The sequence below is a fragment of the Poecilia mexicana genome, unplaced genomic scaffold (assembly GCF_051168715.1).
Source record: "Poecilia mexicana isolate PSO_F unplaced genomic scaffold, ASM5116871v1 scaffold_3, whole genome shotgun sequence".
Classification (NCBI taxonomy): Eukaryota; Metazoa; Chordata; class Actinopteri; order Cyprinodontiformes; family Poeciliidae; genus Poecilia; species Poecilia mexicana.
The window spans coordinates 5107373-5131718 of record NW_028263372.1 but is presented as its reverse complement, the minus strand read 5'-3'; the positions used below and the strand labels follow the sequence as shown (position 1 = coordinate 5131718).

The window sequence follows — 24346 nt, the reverse complement described above, 5'->3', positions numbered from 1 at the left end:
TAAAACTCAGCATACTTGATGCTGGAATAATCATCAGTAACCTGAGGCTGGCTAATGATTATTTAAAGGGGCAGTGTTATGTGTTTTCCAGGCATTTATTGTGTCATTTTAGTACAATCCAATAACTACAGTTACCTTCAGTTGTTGTAACAGTGCTATGACTTAAGAAATTTGACTTTGTAATTTAATGCCTTGAAATTGGTCCTCTAAAACTTAACTGCTATTTCTGAAACTCCACCTTCAGGAAATCATCACAACACAACTCCTCTATTACGCCTTTAACAACGTTTTAATCAGCATTGAACTGAGAAGTAGCACATACAAAGCTCAGTTCCTTCAGGTGTTTTCTGTGAGGATGAAGCCTGGAAACTGCAACTCTGAGAACGAGCTGCGTCTTAAAGGCCACACTCAGTCCACCCAGGCATTTTACACAACTGAATGGTTGCCATGGAGATTATAAAATTTCTCAAACATGCATGAAAAAAATCAAGGCAACACTCTGAGTATGTTTATGATGCGGGAAAAACATAACATGATGTAAAGCTCCAAAAAGTTGGTTTTACACAACACTGTCCCATTAACTGAAATCTGCTGGTTGGGAATATCTATAGTTCCAGTCGCTCCAGTTTGACGCTCTGAAGCTGACAGAAATTCTATACTGCTGGCTTCTCTGTCAACAGCCTTGTAGACTGTTGTCTTTTTCATTGCTGGCCTTATGAACTTTCGTCTTTTATTTCCATTTCCTGCCCTCCTCCTGAAGCCCCTCCATTAACCCTAGTTGGGATGTTTTTTCTTTATATTTTTTTCAAATATAAAAAATGTTTTTTCTCTTAAAACTTGTCATTCATGCTTTTCTCCTTTAATGGCATCTGAAAATACATATTCTTTTTGCCCACATAGTGGCACTGTTGTCATTTCTATAAGAAACTATTATACTTCTTAGTTTGACATCAAACTAAAGTGATGAAGCAAAGTGAAATAATAGTTTAATGAATTATTCTGTGTGATTGCCGATTCTTGTGTTTCATGAGTTTTAGTTGCACATAAAATGAGGAATAACACCAGTAAAAGATTTAGCCTGAAAGTATGTTAACATAAAGGCTGCTTAAAATATTGTCTGATGATTTGTCATTTTAAAAATGAATTATTTTTAGTAGTTTATTTCCTCGTTTTATTTTACAAAAAATGACAGATGAGACTGCGATGGACTGGTGACCTGTCCAAGGTGACCCTGCCTCTCACCCGTTGACCTCTGAAGATGGGCACCAGCACCCCTCACCATACCAATAGGGATACACGTGTAAGATGATGGATGGATGACAGATGAGAGAAAACCACAGCTGTTACTCCACATGAACCACCGAAACAAACCGTTACACAGGCACTTTTTGATTGTAGGTTTTAAAAAGTAACTTTCATTTTTAAACAGTCACTGAGGAAACTGTAAAATGTGACCATTTGTACAGAATGCAGTCTTTCCATACATCCTGGGTATTTTGCTCTTTGCCATTTTGTACATTTGCAGTTTTGGTGGTTTCATATCTAATTTTATGTTCTGACAATTCAGAATCCACTGGCTTAACCAGGGTTCAGAAACACAGTCAATAGAAATGAGATATAAAGTCTTCATGAGATCATAGTGTTAAATTCATGAGCATATTTAGCTCCCAGAAAAACAAACTGATGCACAATGATGAAGTACATGTGTACTAAACGGAATTAGGAAGACCAAATGGGACATAAAGAGGCAAACTGACCTGCTCCACATTAGTAACTCAGCATCACAAAACTCATGGAAATGTTCCGGTTATTGTTGCAGGTTAGCTGATTATGTATTCATGAGTTATGAAACTTAACCGAAATAAAAAGAAACAACAGAACACAAGGGAAAAATCTCTGTTTCCCACATTGCTCATTATCCACTTAAGTAAGGCTTTTTTTTTACTTCAGTATCTGTAAAAATGATAAACACAATCAATTGTGATTTGTTTTTCCATCAGCTCTACTATTTTTGTCACATCTCCATGTTTGCTGGTTACACTGAGCCCAGCTCATGACATAGTCTTGATAAGCAGGTGTTCTCTGGCGGAGACAAACCGAAGCATCCATTCTTCTCACTGGCTGCATCTCTTGACAGTTCATTGAAGGGCTTGTGTTGTTGAACATCTCCATCCTCTGTTAGGCTGCTCTCTTGTTCTTCCTCCTCCTCATTGTCACTTCTCTCATCTCTTGTTAGCTGTGACACAGAAAAGTTTAAGGGAAAAAAAAATAATTAAACTTTCAAAGTTAGAAATGCTATTCCTCAAGGTGTGAGACCTATGGCTAAAGTTAAATGAGGGGAACGGTTTACCTGTAGAAGAAATTGGCCCAGATTTACTGAAGGGAAGTACAACAATGATTATATTGCTGTGACATGCGGTCCCTGTGGTTTATAGTACAAACCTCCCCTGTGGTTTGTACTATAAAGTACCTATTTTCCATTTAATTTAACCAAATCTGATGTGTTTTTTTTCCTTCAAAATCGCTGAATTTTCGCATTCAAATGCTTGGAAGCGAAGCCGGTAGCGAGCTGAGCCTCACCTGGGATTGCGCAACCTCTCGCTAACTGCACCGGTTGCTATGAGAGCATGCTCCTCCTGTCTGTACGTCGCCAATAAAATGCTTAAAAACATTTAACGTATGAACCGATTTTCCATAATTTAGCTTATGTATTTAATATACTGTGTTTTTATTGTCACTAGCTGTGTGTGTAACGTGTTTTGTGTGCTGAGGAGTGATCATACACGGCAGAGAACAGATTCGAGGTGAGGCAGGCAGTTCTCCTGCCTTATGGCAGGGGGTGCTCATGAACCCAGACATTGTGACTCCACAACTGCAGAGTAAGAGACCGGTAACAGCGAGCTAGCCATATAGTAGCTGCGCTGATACAGAGAGCGAGAAAGACGTGGTTTTGAGTTGTACTTTAAGGGTTTCTCTCTTTGGTTTTAAGCACAGCATGAAATTAATAATATCTACATGTCTAAGTTTGATTGAGATAACGGAATTATTCTGCGGCGGCGGCGCGGCTGAGCATCACATGTTAAAGAATAGTCTTTTTTCCCTCCAGCATTGTACACATGCGCGAAATTTCCTTATGTAAACAATAACATACAGGGGGTCTAGATTTGTCGGTGCCTCACCAGCTATGAACCTCACCGCACGTCACTGTTCTATTGGTATGTTTTTTTATCTTAAACAAATAAGGAAAACATACAATTATAATGAACTTATGATATACCATAGGTATGTATAGGTTCAAAGTCAGTCAAACACTAAGCTTGGATAAACCTTCTTGTAGACCTAGATCCATTAATCTCCTGGTACTTCATGACTCCATTCTGTAAGGATTCACAAAGCTACTATTAGATTATAAATAGGTTATTTATAATCCTTTTATAACTAGGCACAGAAAATCCATACATTTGGTTTTATTATTGCACCAATAATAAAAAAGATTCAATTTTAGTAACACAAAACAAGCAAAAATTAATTAAATAAAGAGAGTTAATAAATTCCGTACCATGGGCTCGTAAATAAACCTTCCTTGGTGAACAAAATATTCTACCATTCTATCATTTCGGTGTAATATCTTCACAGTGAGCCTCAGTTTTCCACAACTCTTGATGGTTACAAATCATTTGCAGTTAAATTGTAAAGTTTTTTTTGTATTTTTTCCCCCAAAATTAAATGGAAGGTCTGACATTGCCAGTGCGATGGTCAATGGACAGTGGCACCTTCGCCTCTATATGAAACCCTACAGTATTGTTTTTCTGTTACACAACCTTTATATGATGTGGCTCTTGTCCAAACTGTTGACCATATGGAGTCCAAAGCTGCATTTATGCACTTCTGTGTTCCATCAACCGTATCAGCAGAGATAAATTTTGAGTTGACGCAATGCACTAACACACACACACACACACACAAACTGTGAACAACAACTTACTGTGCCAAACAGAAACTTCCTGATCATGCGGAAGATGAGGTAGGCCCAAAATATGTGAAGGAAGAGAAGAACCACAAGCATCACGTTGAAGAAGTAGTAACCAAAATAGGCCGGGTAGTGATGAACCGGGTAGACCCAGGTACAGTGGATCAACCTGAAGAACAACAACAATTGGCGTGAGTGTTTTCCCCCAGTGTGAACAGTTAGAAAACAGAACACATGAACCAGATCAGCATCACTTATTCATCCTGTACTGTTGGTCACTTAACACTGATATTTTTGGTGAGTCTAAGGTCTATAAACCACTCTCAGCATTTTATTCACCTAATTTTGGTTTGACGTGTTTTTGTATGGACCTCTGAGTTGTGTTATGATTGTGTATAAAAAATAAAATACTTTAATTTGAAAAAAAAATGGTTAACTTTTAAACATCCATTCATCCATCCATTTTCTGTACGCCCTTGTCCCTTAGTGGGGCCGGGAAGGTTGCTGGTGCCCATCTCCAGCTAACGTTCCGGGCAAGAGGCGGTGTACACCCTGGACAGGTCGCCAGTCTGTCACAGGGCAACACAGAGAGACAGGACAAACAACCATGCACACACACACACTCAGACCTAGGGACAATTTAGAGAAACCAATTAACCTGACAGTCATGTTTTTGGTCTGTGGGAGGAAGCTGGAGTACCCGGAGAGAACCCACGCATGCACAAGGAGAACATGCAAAATCATGCAGAAAGACCATGGGCCGGAATTGAAGCCAGGACCTTCTTGCTGCAAGGCAACAGCTCTACCAACTGCGCTACTGTGCAGCCCTTTCAAACATATAAAGCATAAAATAATACTAATCACGATATATGTTGCGCACATGAACATATATTTTGATTTGAGCAAATCAAAATGAAATATCTATTTATTCTACGTAATCATGCAAACATGCAGGTTTGCATCATTTCTGTAGTTGTACATTGGAACTTTTGGAAAAGCTTACCAAAACGGAAAGATGATCAGTCGTGTCACCATAAACACAATGGCAAATGCAACAAAAAGACCATGGCTGGTTTTCTCCCATTTTGCGTAGTTGAATAATTTGGCAGACTGAAAGAAAAAAAACAAAAAACAATACAAAACATGAGTTTTAAGCAATTAATACCAATACATGTCTCATGTTTAATGAACAGCAAAGAAACTATTTATTGTCAAAAGAATTCTTTCTCAAACTATAGTTCCAGACCACTGGTGGTCCGTGGGCGCCCCTCAGTGATCGCGAGGAACTGTGCATAAACGACCGCTTATTTGCCGTGATGTGAGCTAAACGTGTGACGCTACAGCTAGCTTACCAAAAGATTGTGTTAAAAGTAATACTGGAAAACTGAGTTAAAACCATTTTGCAGTTTCAAACATCTTTTGTTCAATGTCTCAATGTCTTATGTTAAAGATGTTCTTATACTGAAGATCTTCAACATTTTATGTTGAAGCAATAAAATGCTTCCAAATTTTATTGCTTCAACATAAAAGCAATAAAATACTTGTATAGGTGTTGAATATATTCAACGCCTAAGTTGAATATAAAATGTTTAACATGTTGTTCTTATGATGATGTTCAACATAACAAAATTAAGCACATTTCTGCTATGAGTGAAGTATTTTTATAATTCACTTCCTAAAAATATAAAAGAATGAAGGTTTCACACCTTAATTGTGTGAAACAATTAAGGTTTCACACAATAAACCTTAATTGTGTGAAAGAAAATTGACAGTTATAAAAAGTCTAATACTGTTTATCGTCTTTTTGTATTGTATAGCAAAAAAATACATGAGAAAAAATGAACTAAATTGAGTTGAATTGATAAATTGTTTCATCATGCAAAATAGATTTCAGATTTCAAATTCAAGTAAGCCGCTTTATTTTGGGGCTTTTGTTATGGCAGGTCATTTTTGACCCATAGGACAAGGGGAGTAAACAAAATGTTAAGATCTTGCAAGAGTTAAGAGACTAATACTTTCATTTCAGGTTGCATCATATATTGTTATTGGGGGGCTGTTTCAGGTTAGGTGGTCCGTGACTGTTTGTTAAATGGGTTAAGTGGTCCTCGGCCTGAAAAAGTTTGAGAAACACTGGTCTAAAGGAACCAATAGTGAAAGACTGGCATGCAATACTGGCATCATGAGACAGTAAGCATGGTGTTATGTGCTTCATTATCTGATGCATTCATTTGATGTAGTAGTCTTTAGTTTCTCATTTTAGCAGGTATGTCTTGTTTTATTTGAAAATTCTGATTCCTTCTTATTTCTTGTTTTGGTGCCGTTTTTCTAGAGCTCCTTTCAGATCATCTTTTGGTTCTGTAACCTAATAAATTCACCTTCATTTGCCAAGTATATGCACACAAACAAGGGATTTGACTTCAGTTTGGTCTGAATGTACAAACATGTAATCATATTTTACAAACAAAGAGAATGAGGTTAAATTGGTGTAACTGTTGGATCTCCAGCCATGAAGGATTGAAACTACACAAGGCTGGTTTGGGATCTATTCATCCCACAATGCACTGCTCAAAGCCACTTTAGCTTGAGTTCCAACACCAGAACATGGAGGGGTTTCAGGAAGGAAATTGTGATGTCATGAAAGCTTAGATCAGGGCAGGAACCAAGATAAACTATATCCCTCAATAGCAAAGATACATAGGATTCTGTTAGTGCATCCAGGACCTATGTACTGTGCAAAGATTTCAAAGTGCATGAATACAGCATGTTATGACTAAAATCTATGGCTTAACAATAATTGTGTATGAACTTATGATCCATATTTCTCACTGACCTCCAGTAAAATATCAGAAGCATCATGGACCAGCATGACCAGGGTTCCCATTCGGATGAAATTTGCACACCAGGAAAATGACAGAAGGACTAGAGTGGCTAAATGGTGGATAATCTGCTCCTTGAAGTCCTGAATTACAAACAAAATGATATCCTTCATTTAACACAAAAATACACAGAGGAAAGGATATCAACCAATAATAGAAATAAAGGTTCTCAGCAGAGAGTGTAGAGAACATTTTTAATTTTCTGCCAACGGAAGCTTTCATTTCAACCAGAACAATATTTTAATCTCCAATTTTTAAAGCTTTCTAACTTTCAGAAAAATGAAAACTTTCAGTATTTAACATGCAATTACACATAATTTACATAAAACTCTGAAACTGAGGAACAAAATTGACATTTTGATCTTTCAGGTGCATGACTCGCCTTTCTCTTGACATCAAAAGCAATGCTGCAGAGAAGACAGCCATAAAAGCTCATCTCCAGGATGTAATACCAGTACTGAGAATCCAGCATGGACTGTGGACAGACATGGACAAAATGAAACAGGACACACTTATACATAGAAACAAATTATTCCTTATAAATGTGCTCTCCATTTCATTTCCATTCAGTATAACTTCTTCTCATCTTCGAAGGGTAGGGTTTGAGAGGAGTTGCCTGTCTGCAGCAGACAGTGTGTGAGAGGTCCCCATCAGAGGGAAACAGACACAGAACTAACCATACATGCAGACACTCAAACCAAGAGACCGTTTAACCTAACAGCCATGTTTGTAAAAGAAGTGAGAGAAATCAGAGAACATACAACTATCCATGGATAGTTAAAACATATAAGTGACATGTAGAAAGAGCACAGGCTGGGATTCAAACCTGTAACCTTCATGCTGCTACCAACTTTTTGTAAATTGGTCACCATATATGAAACAATTACAGATGTTAACATATATAACATCAATCTTGGTTTCATATTTCATTAATCGATATTGTACTGTTTACAAAGCACTTTTGTACAGACTGTACAGATTATTAATTTTCACTGTTCATACTGTACAGAATCTTACATTTTCTGCATTTATCTTATTTTTATTTTATTTTTCATATTGCAATTTGATCTGTGTGTATGTGTATGCTGCAACTGCACAGTAATTTCCCGGTTGGGATGAATAAAGTACTTCTATTCTATATTTGCTTAATTAAATTGTTTTGGGCATGTCAAAGTTCTAGTTGTTATCTGTAAAAACATTTATTAAATAAACAAACCTGCTTTGGATAACCCGTCCATACTTGTCTAGAGTCATACAGCCACTCTTTCTGTAAAATATCGACACAAAGAAAATCATAGTCAGTTAATTGAAATTTAATTGGGAGTAACTGCTGAAACTGAGTTGTCAGGGCAGTATTCTGTATTTTACAGCCACATAGTGCAAGACTGGCAAACTATGTTATCTTCAGTTGTTATAAAATGCTGAATTTAACAAATATGACTTAAAAGAAATTTAACTGTGTAATTAAACACCTTGAAATTAGGCCTATGCCTCTTTAAAAACTCTGCCTTCAGGAAGTTATCACCACATTTCTCATCTAACGTTGACATTTTTACCAGGTGAGAAGTAATTTGTATGATGAGCTCAGCAGATGTGCGGTTCCACCAGGTGTTTGCTAATTGCTGCTGGCTAGTCTGAAGGAGCTGAGTGGGAGAGAAGTGAGGAGGTTTGTTCTGTAAAGGCAGAAGCTCAAAATCTTGGAAGTTGCAGTTCTGAGGAGGAGCTGTGCCTCGAAGGCGCCGCTAGGGCCAAACGGGTGTTTTGCACAGCTGAGTGGTCGTCATGGAGATTAAAGTATTTATGCTTGCATTAAAGAGTCAAAGCAACACTTATGATGAAGGGTATCAGGGTTTCTTAAAAAAGTCATTTTACATAATACGGGTTTCATACTTACGTCATAAAGTGCTGCGATTCCTCCTATAAACGCAGACAGGTAAAAGACAAACCTCCAACTGCAGCAGCAGAAAAAACATTGCATGCACAAATTACATAGCACATTTATGAGTATTTAAGGAAATAATATCATCACAAACACAACTGCACACTTACACAATCAAAGATGACACCATAGCAATGAGGTAACTCCCTTGTTTTCTTGCTAACAGACAGATAATCTTGGTACAATTGGCATAGACAGAACAATGAACTGTTGAAGTGATTCAAATGTGTGCACTTCATGTATTTGAGAAGTTCATTTATTTCAGAATCAGACAGCAAAGTATTTCTATTAAATAAATCCAGGTGCTATGGGATGAATAACATTAATTTCTCTTCATTTTGGTGATTATTTCAAAATGCAAGATACACTTACTAATTAGAATATTCCATCAGAACAATAAAAAAAAAGTACTTTTTAATTGCAGAGTTGTGGGCCTTATGAAAAGTAGGTCCATGTATTGTTGTACAGTATCTGCACCCAGTGCTCGATCTGGGCTCCTTTTGCTAAATCAGTGCAATATGGATGGAATCATGAAGACCAAGTTGTTTTGTTCGTGGCCTTCAGCTTGCTGCATTGTTGTTTCTGGTGTCCCTCATCTTCCTCTTGTCCTGGTCGACACAGTGGACCAGCAGATTACATTTCCCCTCTTCCTCCAATCCCTGGGAGCTTGATTTCAAAATGAACTAACATTTGTGATGCGCCATGGGAAATCCAGGAACAAGTCGCCAGAGCAGAATAAACACAGATTTCTAAGAAAATAATGATTTTCATAAAGTTTTGTGTTTGAGTAGTACATCATACATTTTTTCAGTAACTTACAGTTAGGTTGTTGCAGCAGATTTTATTGTATTAAATCTTCAGACAATGTCCAATTTCAGCTTATAGACTCAATTTGTAGCATTAATCAAAAATGCTCAGTCTGTGTGATTCTCAAAAGGGAAAAAGTGCAAACAATGTCTACCTTATGAAATTATCAGTTAAGTTTAAAGTTTAGACAACTTTTAAGCCAGGCAATATAGTTTGGTCTAAACATTGATGAAATATTATAAATCTAAACTAGCTATATGGTGGCGTTTATGTCCATCAACAACTTTAACATGGGAATCAGATATTTTGCTCACTGGGCATGTCGCAGTGTTAGCTTTATTGAATCACTAACATTTATTTATATTTATTTAGCCAATTAATATTACCTCTTAAACAAGCATCCACACATCCTCACACACACAGAAAATGAGTAGTGACCTGGCCTCTCTGAATTTCTTTAGGACTCCAGGATGGTCCTGCCTCCGTCTTCTTCGGAACCAGCGTTCAATTTGCCTGACAGGCAAACTGCTTTTCTTAGACAACCCATTAATGTCAGCCTGGAATTAAACACACACAAGCTGAATAAATATGTTTAAAGGTAACATGTTCTCAATCATTTTTGTGTTAGCAGTTTATATTTGGGAATCTGAAATATCTCAAAAATACTTTAGTTTAAGTTTCCCAGAGTCTGGATGCATATTAAGGGATTTTCTGTGACATCATTTATGTTTTCACAAATGTGTATTTGAATAGCTACACCACAGCTCTTAAAAAAAGCTCCAGCCTGTGGAAGCCCAGGGGCCTTAAGGGCCCGGCTAGAAGAAAGCTGTTGTACTGTAAACCTTCAGTGCTTTGAACGAAGCAGCAAGGTTTCATTAGGACACCAGTTGCTAGACTGGTCGTCTTCCAGTTCAAAGTTAGGAATTCAGTCACCAACCCCACAGCCACAATGTTTATCGGCAAAACAATGACATGAGAGGGACTGCATCTCCATAGACAACAATGGATCTATACCCGGCAACCTGTAGGCATGAGGTGGGCGTTCCTGTGAATGACTCAATCATTCACAAGTAGCATTGCAAGCTAACCTAATTTGTGTGAGGAAACTGGAGTACCCAGAAAAAACCAACACATTCACAAGGACATCATGTAAACTCACCAAGCCCTGCATGCTCACAGAATTAGTCAAAATGATTTTGAATGAGTTTTTTCATGTTAAAGTTTTGTTGGTCTTAAACGTTAACAAAATTGCTGCTCTTCTATTTTAAACATAACACCATTTCTGAATGATGTTCACAGATGAACTCTTTCAGATGCTGGCTGGTACATTTTTAATTTACTGTTTTACCTGAAGTGGATTTTTACTATGAGTGCTGTAGTAGTTCTCCAGGATGGGGTTGTGTTCTACTTTCAGATGGACTCGATGTCTGATTCCTGCAGAGACTGCGAGTGGTGTTGCTATCCACCTGCATCACAAGAAACACACATTCAGAAGGAGCATCTCAGTGGAGAAGGCTTTCAGCGTGCCATTGTAACAGTGGCTCCACACAAGTGAAATAGTATGTGGACATAATCCTGATTCAGCGTTTCAGTTTTTAACTGTGTCTCTCCTGAAGGAGACGCAGAAATTGCTGTTATTTTCATGTATTTTATTTCCTTTTCATTGAAAGTACTTTCTGGATCTGGATCCATTTCTGTTGTGTCATTTCTATCATAAGAAGCTTGAGCCAATTGCGTCAGATGGCTTTTGTTAAAAAGAAGACATTCTTTTCACCGTCCTGACATACTTGATCAGTAGAGTGTGTATCTCTAAATACAATAACTTAGGCTTCTTTAGATAGGCAACTTTCCCATTGATTGGTATTGTAATTAAACTAGGCTTAATATGTTGATATTAAAAGGGGTCGTATGATAAAATATTTTTTAAAAACCTGATTACAATAAATTGAAGCGTGTGGTTATAACATGACAAAGTGTGAAAAGATAAATAGGAATGAATTTCTTGGCAAGGTGCTATACTGTATTTTATTTACACATGCAGGCTTATTTTCTAAGAACCTACAGTAAGTTCTGAGATTTTAGCCCCAATCAAAATTCAGCACAGCCTCGACGGATGATTTTTAGCGTTTTTATTTATTTTTTGATCTAGATCACCATGAAAACTAAAAACATGTAAATATTAAAATACAAAACATGGGCTTACAATACAAACAACAAAACAAAACGCACCTCGCTGCTTTCACTGGAGGAATGCAAATCATTTGCTTTTGTTTATGCAGACATTTGAATCTTGTTGACAGTTGTTTTCCAGCAATTCACAGTAAAACTGATTGCTGCCAGATTTTATAAGGCCTGCCCTGATTGGCTACGGCACCCGATAAGGCCCAAAATAAAACATGGAAAACTACATGCGCCATTAAATCATAAATATAAACAACCAACAGAACAGTGTCAATGAAAGCACACAAACATCTATAAACAATCTGTACAATTTGAAAATTCACGTTAAATAATTTACAAAATTCACTGAATAATTTACACAATTTATTTTAAACAATTAATCCATTACACTTTGCTTTATACAGCTGAACTATTTTTTAAAGGCCAACACCAAATCCTCAAGAACACAGAGATGTTTGTTCTTTACTCAAGGTGGGAAAAACAAGGACAAAGTTCTTTTTAGCCACTTTACAAGAACTTAAGTACATCAGCTCCTTGGAAGTTTATATCCCTCCCACTCTACCACACCTCATACCCACATTTCATATTTCTCAGAAACCACACAAGAGGAAAGTTCTGCCCGCATAAAATCTCAAATACAGTTGAATGAAAAGAGTGATTCCTTTCTGTTCTTGCAAACTCTGTTCTTAAGACCGTGTATTGTCCTTAATAAATGTATAGAGTTTGTCAGTCTTTTAAAACTATATCTAATTCTTGTTCATTATTTTAGAAAAAATGCATGCCATACATAACACACATATTGTAATCTGCATGTGAACTCTTACCTTTCAAACAGGTATCTGACCAGTAAAAAGCTGAAGGCATAGGGGACTGTGACATAGAGATGTGAGGCTTTGGCATAGACCCGACCGTCCTTGTCTTCCAAGTCGGCCCAGGACAGCTCAGCAGGCAGCCACAGCTTGTCCCACCAGAACCACTGGTACAGAGTCTCCAACATCTCCTTTCTAAGCAGGCAAAGCAAACAGGGTATGAAGATGAGACAACATACAAAAGAACAGCTTAATTAGAAAATGTTATCATCCAAGTTCCCTATGTACACACCAACTCACTCCTGAGGTGAACGTATAGCTACTAAGCAATCATGGCATTTTGGAAAGGAAACTTGGAGAAAACACATGCACAGGGTCCAGTCATTTCTTATTGTGTCTTATTTATTCGTATGGTCTAAGTCAGGGGTGTCAAACTCCAGTCCTCAAGGGCCGCTGTCCTGCAGTTTTTAGATGTGCCACAACTACAAAACACTGGAATGAAATGGCTTAATTACCTCCTTCTTGTGTAGATGAGTTCTCCAAAGCCTTGCTAATGACCTAATTATTTTATTCAGGTGTGGTGCAGCAGAGGCACATCTAAAGGTTGCAGGGCAGTGACCCTCCAGGACTGGAGTTTGACACCTGTGGTCTAAGTGGAATACTAAAAATAAGGTTCCAGAGAGAACCTCCACTAAGCAGTGTGCATTTAAAGATGTGACAATTTCCCTGTACATACAGCCATATTTCCTAAACAAATATTGACCTAATCATCACTCCCTTGGTTTCAAATCCACGCCTTTTTAACAATCGTCCCTCCCTGTCATAGACTCGTTCACCCACAGAGAGAGAGAGAGCAGGGCGGGCAAAATAAACAAGGCAAATGCTGACAAAGAAAGCCCGGGTTGAAAGTAACCTGAAACAGGTGCAGATGATAAGGGTGAGCTCATGCTAACCTGGTACCTGTAGCCTTTAGCCTTGTATTAAGGAGCAGAAGCTGAAGTGTTCTCTGACTTATTTGTAGGATCCCAACAAAAAAAAAATCAGGAATGTCAGTTTTCCCTTTCTGCTGTTTTTTTTTTTTTTTTTAATAACAGCCAGTGTAACATGTGCATGGTTAATAATTAAACTTCCTGCATTTTCTTCATCAATGTCGTACCATGTACAGGGACATCAACAGGATTTCCAAAATTAAGACATTACGACAACAAAGAAATAATGAACCCAACGTTGATAATTGTTCTGTAGGTTCCTGGTTTATCTCTATCATTGTGTCCTCGGGCAAGACGCTTCACCTGCTGATGGCGCCGCTGAATCAGTGGCAGTGTGAATAACAGCCATTGATCATAATTTATTAGTTTTTCTGCTAAGTCTTGTTAACCATAAACCTCTATGTTTTATTTTTTCTTAAAAATGTAAAATGTTTATGGATTAAGATCCTACTTATTTTTTTTCCAAGTTATGGTTTATGAGCTGCTTCAATTCTTTGAGCTTCCTGGCCTCCTTGTTATCACATTAATCTTTTGCTCCCTTCACAGAAAAATTCAAGTCCAAAACAGTAATATAACTTTGAGCAAGAGAAAACTCATTGGTTTTCAAAAAGTCAATCTTCAACTTAAATCTGACAGGAATGTGAAGGTATTTGGACTTAAAATGTCAGGTTTGAAGGCAACTGATTACACTGGAGTTTATTTAGGGGTACCAGAATAAAGGGGGCTAAACATAAATGCAAACCACACCCTTCAGATTTTCCTGTCTATGAGGTAATAATAATAAATAAATAAAAAATAAGAATAATAAACTTTATTTAAATAACAGACATTGCACTGCTCAAACATGTCAGGATCCGATGTGCTGTACCATGTTATAGCATAAGATAATTCTCATCTGCAGGGCTTTGGCAGGTTACAAATAGAAATATAATATAATAACGCAACAAAGTTGAACACAGCAGCTTATGTTCTACTCTCACCACACACGCACATAAAAACACATACACACACTCATAAATGTATAAATTACTGCAATGTTAATGGAGACCATAGCCAGGCAACCCACGTTATTGATTTTGCTTTGAGCTGACAAACAAAGCTGAGCACACAGTGAGGGAGAGTGTAACCGCTCTGACTGATTCATAACAAACCACTGAACCTGAAACTGAAGAGGAAGAAGCTGAAGCTTACTTCATGCCATCATTTGTGACTCCTTTTATTTTTCACTTGGTTCAAACTGTAGTTCATACACAATTAAAGCATAAGATATTTTTTGTTGCTTAATAGTGTTATTGTGTATTTCTGTTTAAACCACACCTGTTATGAATGAAGCCAAAATAATTAAGCGCAATAATTCCACTGTATCACAGCCGATATTATCTCCAGTGAATCAGGAGAAACTCCTGTCAGGAGTGATTTCAACTCTGAGCTCACAGGACAAACCCAGACATCGACATCCTGTTTATCTCAAACAAAAAGATCTTATTTATCCAAAGTGACCAATGACCAAAGTGCAAAAAGTCAAAACAGTGAGTGACGGTCAGATTAAAAATAATATATCAAGGTCAAAGTAAAACAGACTTACCTATCCACTAACTGCCATCAAACACAGAAGGTAAGGGCAGCTGTTTCCACTCCAGGTGGCTGTTTGTGTTTGCTGTGAGAAATGAAGGCTGGCAGGACAGCCCTTTATACCACCCCTCCCCAACACACGCACACACACACATACACACACACATGCACACGTACACACACACATGCAGATTCCCAGCAGCTAGTTTCTGTATAACGTTTTTTAGGTAACGCCCAGCACAGCTACAATTACCTGCAAAGGTCTTGAAGTAAAGGCAGGCTGACAAACAGCATCAGGTGTTTTACTGCCTTGAGGAGATCTTAATGTTCCTTTACCAAGTTTCTGATAACTCACAAAATAACAGGTTCCCTCAGAGGAGAGCCATCTAAAGAATAGATGCAAACAAGATCTGAATTAAATTAGATTTTACTTTAGATACAGTAAAATCTAATTCTAAATCTTTTGTATTTCTAAAATTACACAAATGGATAGGCTGCTTGCTAATTGTGCTCATAATGTTGAATAGCCCAGAACCGAGGCAGGATCCTCCAGACACGACCGTAAAAGCATCTTGCATTCAGACAAAGCTCTTTTTTCCCAGTTTCTCTAACTTGATCTACACTCTGTTCAGACATATTATGCAAAACACCTAAAAAACAAGGTGTTGCACTTACAAAGGTGTTCAAATAGTAAATGTACTTTAACATTTAAGCCAGACACAAGTCTCTTTAATCAGTCTATTTTGTGCATCAGTCACTGAGATACAACTATTGTTTTCTATTTTCACTCCATTAAAAAAAAAAAAACTTGGGCATGGTCTCATTAGCATCCATTAAAGACGTTGATGTTAAACTTGCAGAGGTTTTCAGACAGGAAGTAAACTGGAACATTCAGCCAGGCAGCCATTTCTTAAACCTGTCTATTTTATGTTTCTTTCTGTAACATAAAGTTCTTTTTCCCTCAACTTTTTCTAACTACACTTAAACACTTTTTTGGTCATGTTCTTCTTAATCTCTAAAAACATTGATCACCTTTGTAAACTCAAATACTCAAATACACACAGTAAGCAACCTGGAGTAGGCATCACTTTCTGAAAGGTGCCCACTTTCTATTCTCCCAGAGATAAAGCTCTTTGTTCTCCAGTTTGATCTAATCCCATTTAAATACTCCTAACAGACATGTTGTTGTTCAAAGCAACTAAAAATTATGTATTTGAGCTTATAACGGTGATCAAAGATACATTAAGTTAGGCATAATTTTAAAAGCCTATTTTATATGTTTCTCCCTGAGTTAAAGCTCCTTTTTCCTTAGTTTGTTCTAACTCTTGGTATGCATGTTCTTGTTAAAAAATGTCCAAAATAACTCTCTTTGAGCCTACAAAGGCAGTTAGACAGTAAAAAACCTGGAACATTCAAGCTAGGTATATTAATTTTTTGTGTACTTCTCACTGAGATAAGGTAAGGTAATTTCATTTATATAGCACATTTTCAGCAGCGAGGGAAAAGTGCTTTACATTAATTAAAAAGGAAATACAAATAAAATAATAAACCAAAGCAAAGAGCAAGAGAAGAAAAATAATCTAATAATGTTGATCCAAAGTATATAAACTAGATACTCCTGTTCAGGGTTGCTAGATAAATATAGATAAGTATCCTCTGGTCTAATTCCTTTTCTGGGTTGGAAGAATAGCTGTCCAAAAAGTAGTTGCTAAGGTAGTTTTTTCTGGATTCTAAGTTTGTTCTGTTCTGGGTTTCTAGATAAGCATAAGTAAGTAAGTAAATATCCTCTGTACTTTCTAAGTATGTTCAAATTTTTAAAAGTAAATGTTCCTGTTCTGGAAGTAGTTTTTTCTAGATTCTATGTTCGTTCTAATTCCTCTTCTGGATTGCTAGATAATTATAAGTTAATGAGTATCCCACAGTTTCTAAGTAATAATAAAAACTAAATGTTCCTGATCTGGAAGAATTTTTTTTCTGGATTCTAATTTCATTTTAATGTTTTTTCTGGGTTACAATAATAGGAGACTCTCTGCATAATAACCTAAAATGTAATTCTAAAAGTATTGGTCCAAATAGTGAGCACTCCACAATTTCTGAAATTAGTAATAAACTAAAAAGTAAAGTATTGGTCTAAATAGTGAGTTTCTAAGTTTGTTCTAATTCATTTTCTGGGATAAATAGTGAGTACTCCACAGTTTCTAACAAGTAATGAATAAACAAGACAGACAGACAAGGGCAAGAACCGACAAATCAAGGGAAGATAGTACAAGTATAGCAACACTCAAGACAAGGCCAGCAAAGACAGGCAGTAAATAATAAAGACGTTGTGATATTCTGATTTAATAATGTAATTAAATTAGTTGTGTTACTACCCCACGCCACTAGAGGCAGTAGAAGGCCCAAAAAAGATGCAACTAAGGAGCAGATTTAGAAGTACGCCGAAAACTCCAGAATTTGTTAAAAACTGTGAGCTGTGCTGAAGTAAATAAAAGAGAGAAGTTCAAATACATGCCGACAGTGAAAATTCTTCTTAAAAATGAAGATATATCACAGATTTAAAAAGAAATTTAAAACGGAAGGCCGTGGATAATATAGAAAATAGCGCCCCCTTCACTGGGCCAGGACCCCTCGACCTCGTTAGCTGCATTAATTGCCTAAAGAAAATACGAGGTAGAAATCTAGGCATTTTGAAACCACTTTTATTGAAACCACTAATATTGAAAGACCAACATTTTTGTAATAAACACTTTGATCAGACATGACAGCAACACGGTCCAACGACAAGTACCAAATCTTCCGTTTTTGTTTCGAAGGTTTCCTAAAGACACGATGTGAGGAAGAAGTGGGAAATATCTTTAAAGAAAGACGGATTCACTGCAGCACGGATGAATCTCTCATCGGATTTTGGACTCAATCTCAGCTGCTGAATCACTCTGAAGCTAGAACTCGTCGGCTGAAAAACACACTCCTGATCAAAATCTTAAGACCAGTCCAAAAATTGCAAGAATTTGCATTTTGCACTGTTGGATCATAAGAAGGTTCTAAGTAGAGCTTCACAATGTTAAAATAAGAAATCAGCGTTAGAGACAAAAACTTTGAAACAAGCCTTGCTTGTTCAGTGTTTTTCTAAATGTGCCATTATTTTTGTTCAGCTTTTTGAGAGGACACTCAGAGGCTTTACATGAAATCAGTCATTTTTCATTCTCACACTGATAGTAGGAAGTTACTGCTGCACCCCATCGTTGTAACCCTGCAATGACAGGGTGCTCCTTTCTTTCTCATGACTCTCAAACTAAAATCATAGAAGTGAAACACCTCAAGTTAAAAATATTTTACTCTGGAAGGCCAGTGAAGTTTTTAAAAAGTTTATTTTTCATTCAAACACCTTATGAAAGTGGTGACCTCTGATAACAGTTCTCTACTTGTGCTAGAAGCTTCAGGAGCGATGAAGGGTTGTACGGAAAGAGTTGTTTAGTCTGCAGCCTCGTCACCACCTGTCTGAGTTCTGACAGGCAGAAGACGGCTCTGTCCAACACATTTAATGTTTCTTCCTCCAACACGGCTGCTGCAGTTGGACACACCTTCTCATTTTGTATCACTGATGAACAGGGTTTGGTTTTCAGTTTGGAGCTCCTGTCCGTCATCAGTGCAGCTGTGGTTTGAGACTGTTTGTGCCCATCAGAGGTTTCTTCATTGGACTCGTCAGAACTGTCATACTCCACAAGCCGAAGCCCAATGCCTGAACTGGAGCCTTCCAGTGGTGGGACAGAACCTCCAGGCTCAGAGCCATGAGCGTCAGCAAGACGCTTCACATTTCTGTGACTGCACGCCGCAGCGAAGCCTTGCCAATCTTCTCTGAGGTACTTTAGGTAGCGAACAAAGTATTCCAGGAAGCAGGTTTCAGAGGAGATGAGGAAGTCGAGGAGGATGCTGTGGTCAAAGGACAGGCTCTGCAGCAGCAGCACAAAGTGGCAGTGAGGGTTGCATCCAGATGCACAGGCTGCCTCCAGCACTGAATAACCGTACCAGCCTGAACAGCGTCTGGAAGACAAGAGTCCCGGTGGGAGTTAGTCCTCCCTGCCTGAAGGAGCGCTCATGTCTAAGGAATCAGCACTTTCTTTACAGTTTTTCTGTTAAAGATGGGCAACTTTAACATTTTTGGATTGCAACTAAGCCCAATATTATTCATACCCCTGGTAGTGTATGGAAGTAATTTTTTAAGGCAGACAGGTACAGATTAGGGTGACAGTACAGAGGCCTTCCAACCTAAAAGACTTGGATCTCATCAAAGACAGATCAGCAGAAGCCTTATAACTGGCCAACAGTTATAAGAAGGGGCTTAAATAGTGTAACAACAATATATTTTTCCATTGATTACACTGGTCAACAACCAAAGAAATATACTCTTGTGTTTTTCAAATGTCTTAGGATCATTTTGATGTGCAGGATTAAAAAATAACATTGGTTTTCCTCAATCAGGCCAGTTTACATGTACTTACCCTTATCAGTGTTTATTATTCAATTTACAGAAATCCCAGTTTGCAATATTTAACTAATACACTCTGTTAGAAAACTTTGTTTTCCTAAAACGTTTTTTGGATGAGAAATATTAATGGAAATGAACTGATAATGCCACAAAAATGTCACCAATTTAGTCAGAAGATCAGATTTCTCTAAATCAAATTAGAATAAAAACCTGACCTGACTGAGAAAAATGGATGTCATTTTTTGATTCAGTGGTTCTAAATAGTCTTAATTCAGCTGTAAAAACAGACAACTTCCAAAAAAAATTTTTTTTTGTAGCCGAGTGTTAACATAATTTTTGACGAGGCTTTTTTTTAATAAACTGAATCTATAAGTTACTCTTTTACATTTATAGGTATAAAAAAATAATTTTTTCTCTGAGGTCTGAGGGATGCCCAACTCATTTCCTGTCAGAAACAAACTTCTTAATTAAGTGAAAATAGTTTGAAATCTAACTCAGCCAGGTTTGTGAATAAATCTGGGCTTCACTCTGCATCATTTAGTCAGAAAGCAATTAAACAAGTAAATGACACACTCAGCTAATATCTGTTTTACCTATAGCTGAGGAATATTGGCAGAGATGCACTGGCTGCCTCCATTAGGTCATCATCCTGTTCTCCAAACAGCAGGCTGATCCAACTGCAAGAGTGACTGACTTCAGTCTGAGAGACATCCAACCTCCTCAACCAGGACCACAGACTCTGTAGATATGAGTCAGCCTCTGAGGTTCTGTCCACACCTGCATGGAGCACAGAAATATCATTATGCTTCCCAAAGTGTACACATGATTTTAGACTCCAGTTGTTAAGTCTCTGAAATTCAGCAAGATCTGGAGAAGTACAGATCAGACTTTTCCTGACCAAAACTGATTTAAAGGTTTTCTTAGAAAGGCCTAAACTTCCAATTCTAACATTTTATTCTAAGGTCTATACCAAATAAAAAACAAAAAGTCTGCAGTAGGACCGCAACTGTATCCGAGATACAGTTACGGTCTTTAAATGCAAAAGGAATTAATGGAATTAAAGATAATCCTCAATTCAAAGCATAACTTAAACTCAATTAAAAATACTTTATTAATCCCAGAGGGAAATTAAATAATGTAATAAAAAACAGCTCCTCCTCCCAGTGTTCCTACTGTCATCTGCAGGAATACACTGCTCAGTCAGAAACAACCAATCAGAGCCAGGAGGAGGGTCTTAGTCTTGCTTGTGTACATCCTGCTCACACCCTCCCCTTGCTCTCAGCTATGCTAAAACTTATTGCTGACATCAGAGTGTTCAGGCTAGTTAGCACAGCCACCAATGATGGCGGAGAAACAGTTTTTCTGGAATAGTAAGTTGTTTCTCCACCATTATCACATTTAGCAGCAAGTACATGATTGACACCGCTGAAACCCTCCTCCAGGTTCTGATTGGTTGTTTCTGCAGACGGCAGTAGGAGCACAGGGAGGAGATCTATCTTTTCACTGATTGTGTCTCATGACATAGTGAAAATGATATCAAATATGTAAAAAACAAACAAAACATGTCTATAAACGTTACAAACTGCAGCTTTAACCAAGCATGTATGTATTTGGAGAGAGAGCAAAGGGAATCCATGCATGCACAGAACATACAAACACCATGCAGAACTTAAGTTGTAATCCAGCAGTGCTAAGATCACCATTGTCCAGACCCACAACATGAAGTCACAAAGCTGAACTCTGACCTGCAGCAGCAGCTGTCTGGAGGTGAAGCTCTACAGATTTGAGAAGAACCAGACTGACTGCCCTCAGCATGGAGCCATCCGGTTTCAGGCCTTCCTTTTCTCGCCCTCCAAAGAACACGGCCCGTTCCACCTGCAGGCTCTGCAGCCAGTCAGTAGCCACTGCCTGTAAGACACACTGAGCCAGCACACAGTGGTCAGCACGCAAATCTTTGTGCTCCCGCACGTACAGAGCCACTCCCTCCAGGGACCAGTCCTCTCCCAGCTTCTGAAGCAGAACTCTCTTGAGCAGAAGCAGGATTCGCTTTTTCACAAAGTAGTCAGAGCAGCAGCTGACGGTCATCAGGAGCGCTGCAGACTGTACTGCAGGTATCCTCTGGCTTCTCAGGTTGAGCCCAGCTCCACAAACGAAACCCGATGCAGTCAGAACCTCCAGCAGGTCTAACATCAAGCAGAATGTCGTTCTCCAGGAGCCACTGAAGTCAACCTCTGTCCTCTCTTCAGGAAGCAGCTTAGAACACAAAGCAGTCAGGCTGCAGTCAAACGCTGCCACGACCTCTGCAAGGAGCACTGATGGAGGAAACGGATATTAGACAGACGCAACGTTAGACTCAAAAACAGAGAAACTCAGTGGTTGGCAGAGGGGTGAGCAATGTGCAGCACAGAATAAATACTGCAGGACTTGTTCTGAGATACCCACAAGGGAACTAAGTGATCCTGAAGACTGAAGCAGAATGTACTGAAACCAACAGGAAGTACCTTGATGCGACTGTTTGAGGAGCTTTTTGACGACTTCAGTGAGAGACCAAAGGCAGGCGTCAAGTTCAGGACCAGGAGGAGAGCTGCTGAAAGCCTGCACACACTGCTTCTGCCAAACAGGATTCACTGCGCCCTGGAGAGGTGGAGAGCTTTTTATTTAAAAAATAAACAAATCATCACTGAGTAGAATGTACCAGTATTAACTGTTTGTGTAGCTGGATCACAAACCGGGCTGGAGGTTCAGGAGAAGAAACAGCAGCAGGATACAAAGTGGAGGAATCAATTTATTGAAAACACCATTAAACTCGATCCAGTATAAATTAAATATACTTTATTTATCCCAAAAGGAAATCAAAAGCTGTGATGGAGAGTTGTGGGAGATAATGCAGCTCAGCAATCCAGCCACGTTGAGAGACAGAATGTCTCTGTGGGAGTCACAGCCATAAAAAAAAAAAAATTAAAAAAAAGATTTATGCACAAATTTAACAGGCGGTCTTTAATAACTGGCCATCAGATTAACAACCTAAGTCTGAATGCAGCTCTCTTTTTTTATCTGTGTTTAAAGGCTCTGCTTACACAAAATGAAAATGTGTCATTTTTCCCACACTTTTAAGATTAACAGATTAAAATGTGTAATGGTCTTTGAGTTCAGACAATGTGGCAGTTTTAGTTTTTAACCTGTATTACGAACTTGTTAAATTATTATTATGCTCCCCAGACCAGCAGAAAAGTATGATAGCATAGAGGTGTTGTTAGAAAAATGAGTAAAGTAAAAAAGAAAAAAAAATCTGAAATTTTCAGTTTAATCTCAACAATTTCTAAAAAAAAGAGAAAAAAAAAATTCAAAGGTCAAAATTTCTGACATTAATCTCATTTTTGGAAGAGATTTACTCCCTTATACAATGGCCCATTTACAGCGAGGTGGAACAAAGAAAGACTGCACCTACATTCAGAAGTCTGTTACAATGTTCCACCAGAACATAGATTGTTTCATTATTTGACAAGAATCAGCTCAGCACTGCAGGAGTCGTGAAGATAAGAATATTATGGAAAAGTCGTTTCCTTTTTATGAACTACTCACTGATGTGCTGATAAGGTAGAGAACACACACAGACGCAGACTTTGCAGCCAGATGTGAGATCACCTGATCCTCAGATTGGAAGTGGAGCACCTGAGGACCAAAGCGGGTTCTTCATGATGACGTCTTCTCGTGTTTGTCTGTGGTTTCACTCAGTAGGTTACTTACAAGCTGAGACATGAGGTCCATGGGGTCAAACAGAAGGCTGAGGATGTCCCTCCAGGGGCCCCGTACAGCTCCATCCAGGCTCTGAGCGGACAACCCGCAGCAGATCTTCCTCAGCAGAGTCAGACTGAAGGCGATCAGCTCCCACGCGGTTTCAGCGCCTTCCTGCGTGTCCCTTTCCGGCACCTGTCCACAAACGCCAGAAAACAGCAGCCTCGCAACCTCACCACCGCTTAGTTTCGGACAAATTCCTCCGAGAAGAGCCCGGTAGCAGTGAGACAGCTCTCTGATGGAAGACGGCCCGGGACTCTCCGGGAGATCCATCCTTCCGCTCAGAGAAAAATAGTATCATAGCTACATCTGATCAAGTCCATTTGATTTCTCTTTTTCTTCACTGATGGGTTTCTTCTTGTTGTTTTTCCTTCTTCTTCTTCTTCTTCTTCTTCTTCTTCTTCTTCTTTATGTTTTAACGGCAGCTTGCATCCATTATTGTTGTACTACTGCCATCTATTGGATCCTAATATCTATACCTCAAATTCTCAAAAAGATCCCAGTATTTTTTTTAAAAACGAAAAATCTTCTTTTCCCCCTCAATACTATTTAACTGATCAACCACATTCTCAAATTTCAATTCCCTATTAAAACCTAATTCCGTTTTTAATAATCTTCTTTGATTTGCATATTTTCTACAACTAATAAAAACATGTTCCATAGTTTCTAAAGTATCACACCAACTACAGAGTTCCATTTAAAAAAACTGCGCCCGTATTTATCTCCTCCCTCCTGTTTATTCCTCTGATCCTTACTACATCAACTGTATTTTGTATCCTATATAAATGTCTTCCATTTATTTTATTATCCCACCTAATTTTCCATATCTTCTTGCTTTCTCCCCAAACTATACTTTTGCCTTCAAATTTAGATAACTTTGCTGGCATATCAATATCTTCTTTTATAATAGCCTCCTTAGCCA

At 38.2% G+C, this 24346-nt stretch overlaps 2 protein-coding genes across 3 annotated transcripts; both read right to left on the bottom strand.

The window, feature by feature from the left end:
- Nucleotides 1-1144: 1144 nt before the first annotated feature.
- On the bottom strand, nucleotides 1145-15280 carry cers3a (ceramide synthase 3a). Of its 2 annotated transcripts, none has more exons than XM_015000235.2 (11): nucleotides 15157-15280; nucleotides 12598-12777; nucleotides 10941-11058; nucleotides 10031-10149; nucleotides 8741-8798; nucleotides 8063-8113; nucleotides 7229-7321; nucleotides 6801-6929; nucleotides 4974-5080; nucleotides 3986-4139; nucleotides 1145-2236 (listed from the first exon to the last, which is right to left on the bottom strand). In XM_015000235.2, the coding sequence occupies exons 2-11, from the start codon at nucleotides 12768-12770 to the stop codon at nucleotides 2036-2038; spliced, it is 1203 nt and encodes a 400-aa protein (XP_014855721.2). In that variant the 5' UTR covers nucleotides 12771-12777; nucleotides 15157-15280; the 3' UTR covers nucleotides 1145-2035. The 2 variants fall into 2 exon arrangements, with proteins under 2 accessions (XP_014855721.2, XP_014855722.2); XM_015000236.2 differs by lacking the exon at nucleotides 15157-15280 and adding an exon at nucleotides 12875-13021.
- A 2544-nt stretch (nucleotides 15281-17824) lies between these two features.
- On the bottom strand, nucleotides 17825-24346 carry LOC148160142 (protein Lines homolog 1-like). Its single transcript, XM_088004089.1, has 6 exons — nucleotides 23377-24346; nucleotides 23212-23301; nucleotides 22131-22263; nucleotides 21375-21941; nucleotides 20223-20406; nucleotides 17825-19184 (listed from the first exon to the last, which is right to left on the bottom strand). Exons 1-6 carry the CDS (start codon nucleotides 23695-23697, stop codon nucleotides 18530-18532), a joined length of 1950 nt encoding a protein of 649 aa, XP_087860215.1. The 5' UTR covers nucleotides 23698-24346; the 3' UTR covers nucleotides 17825-18529.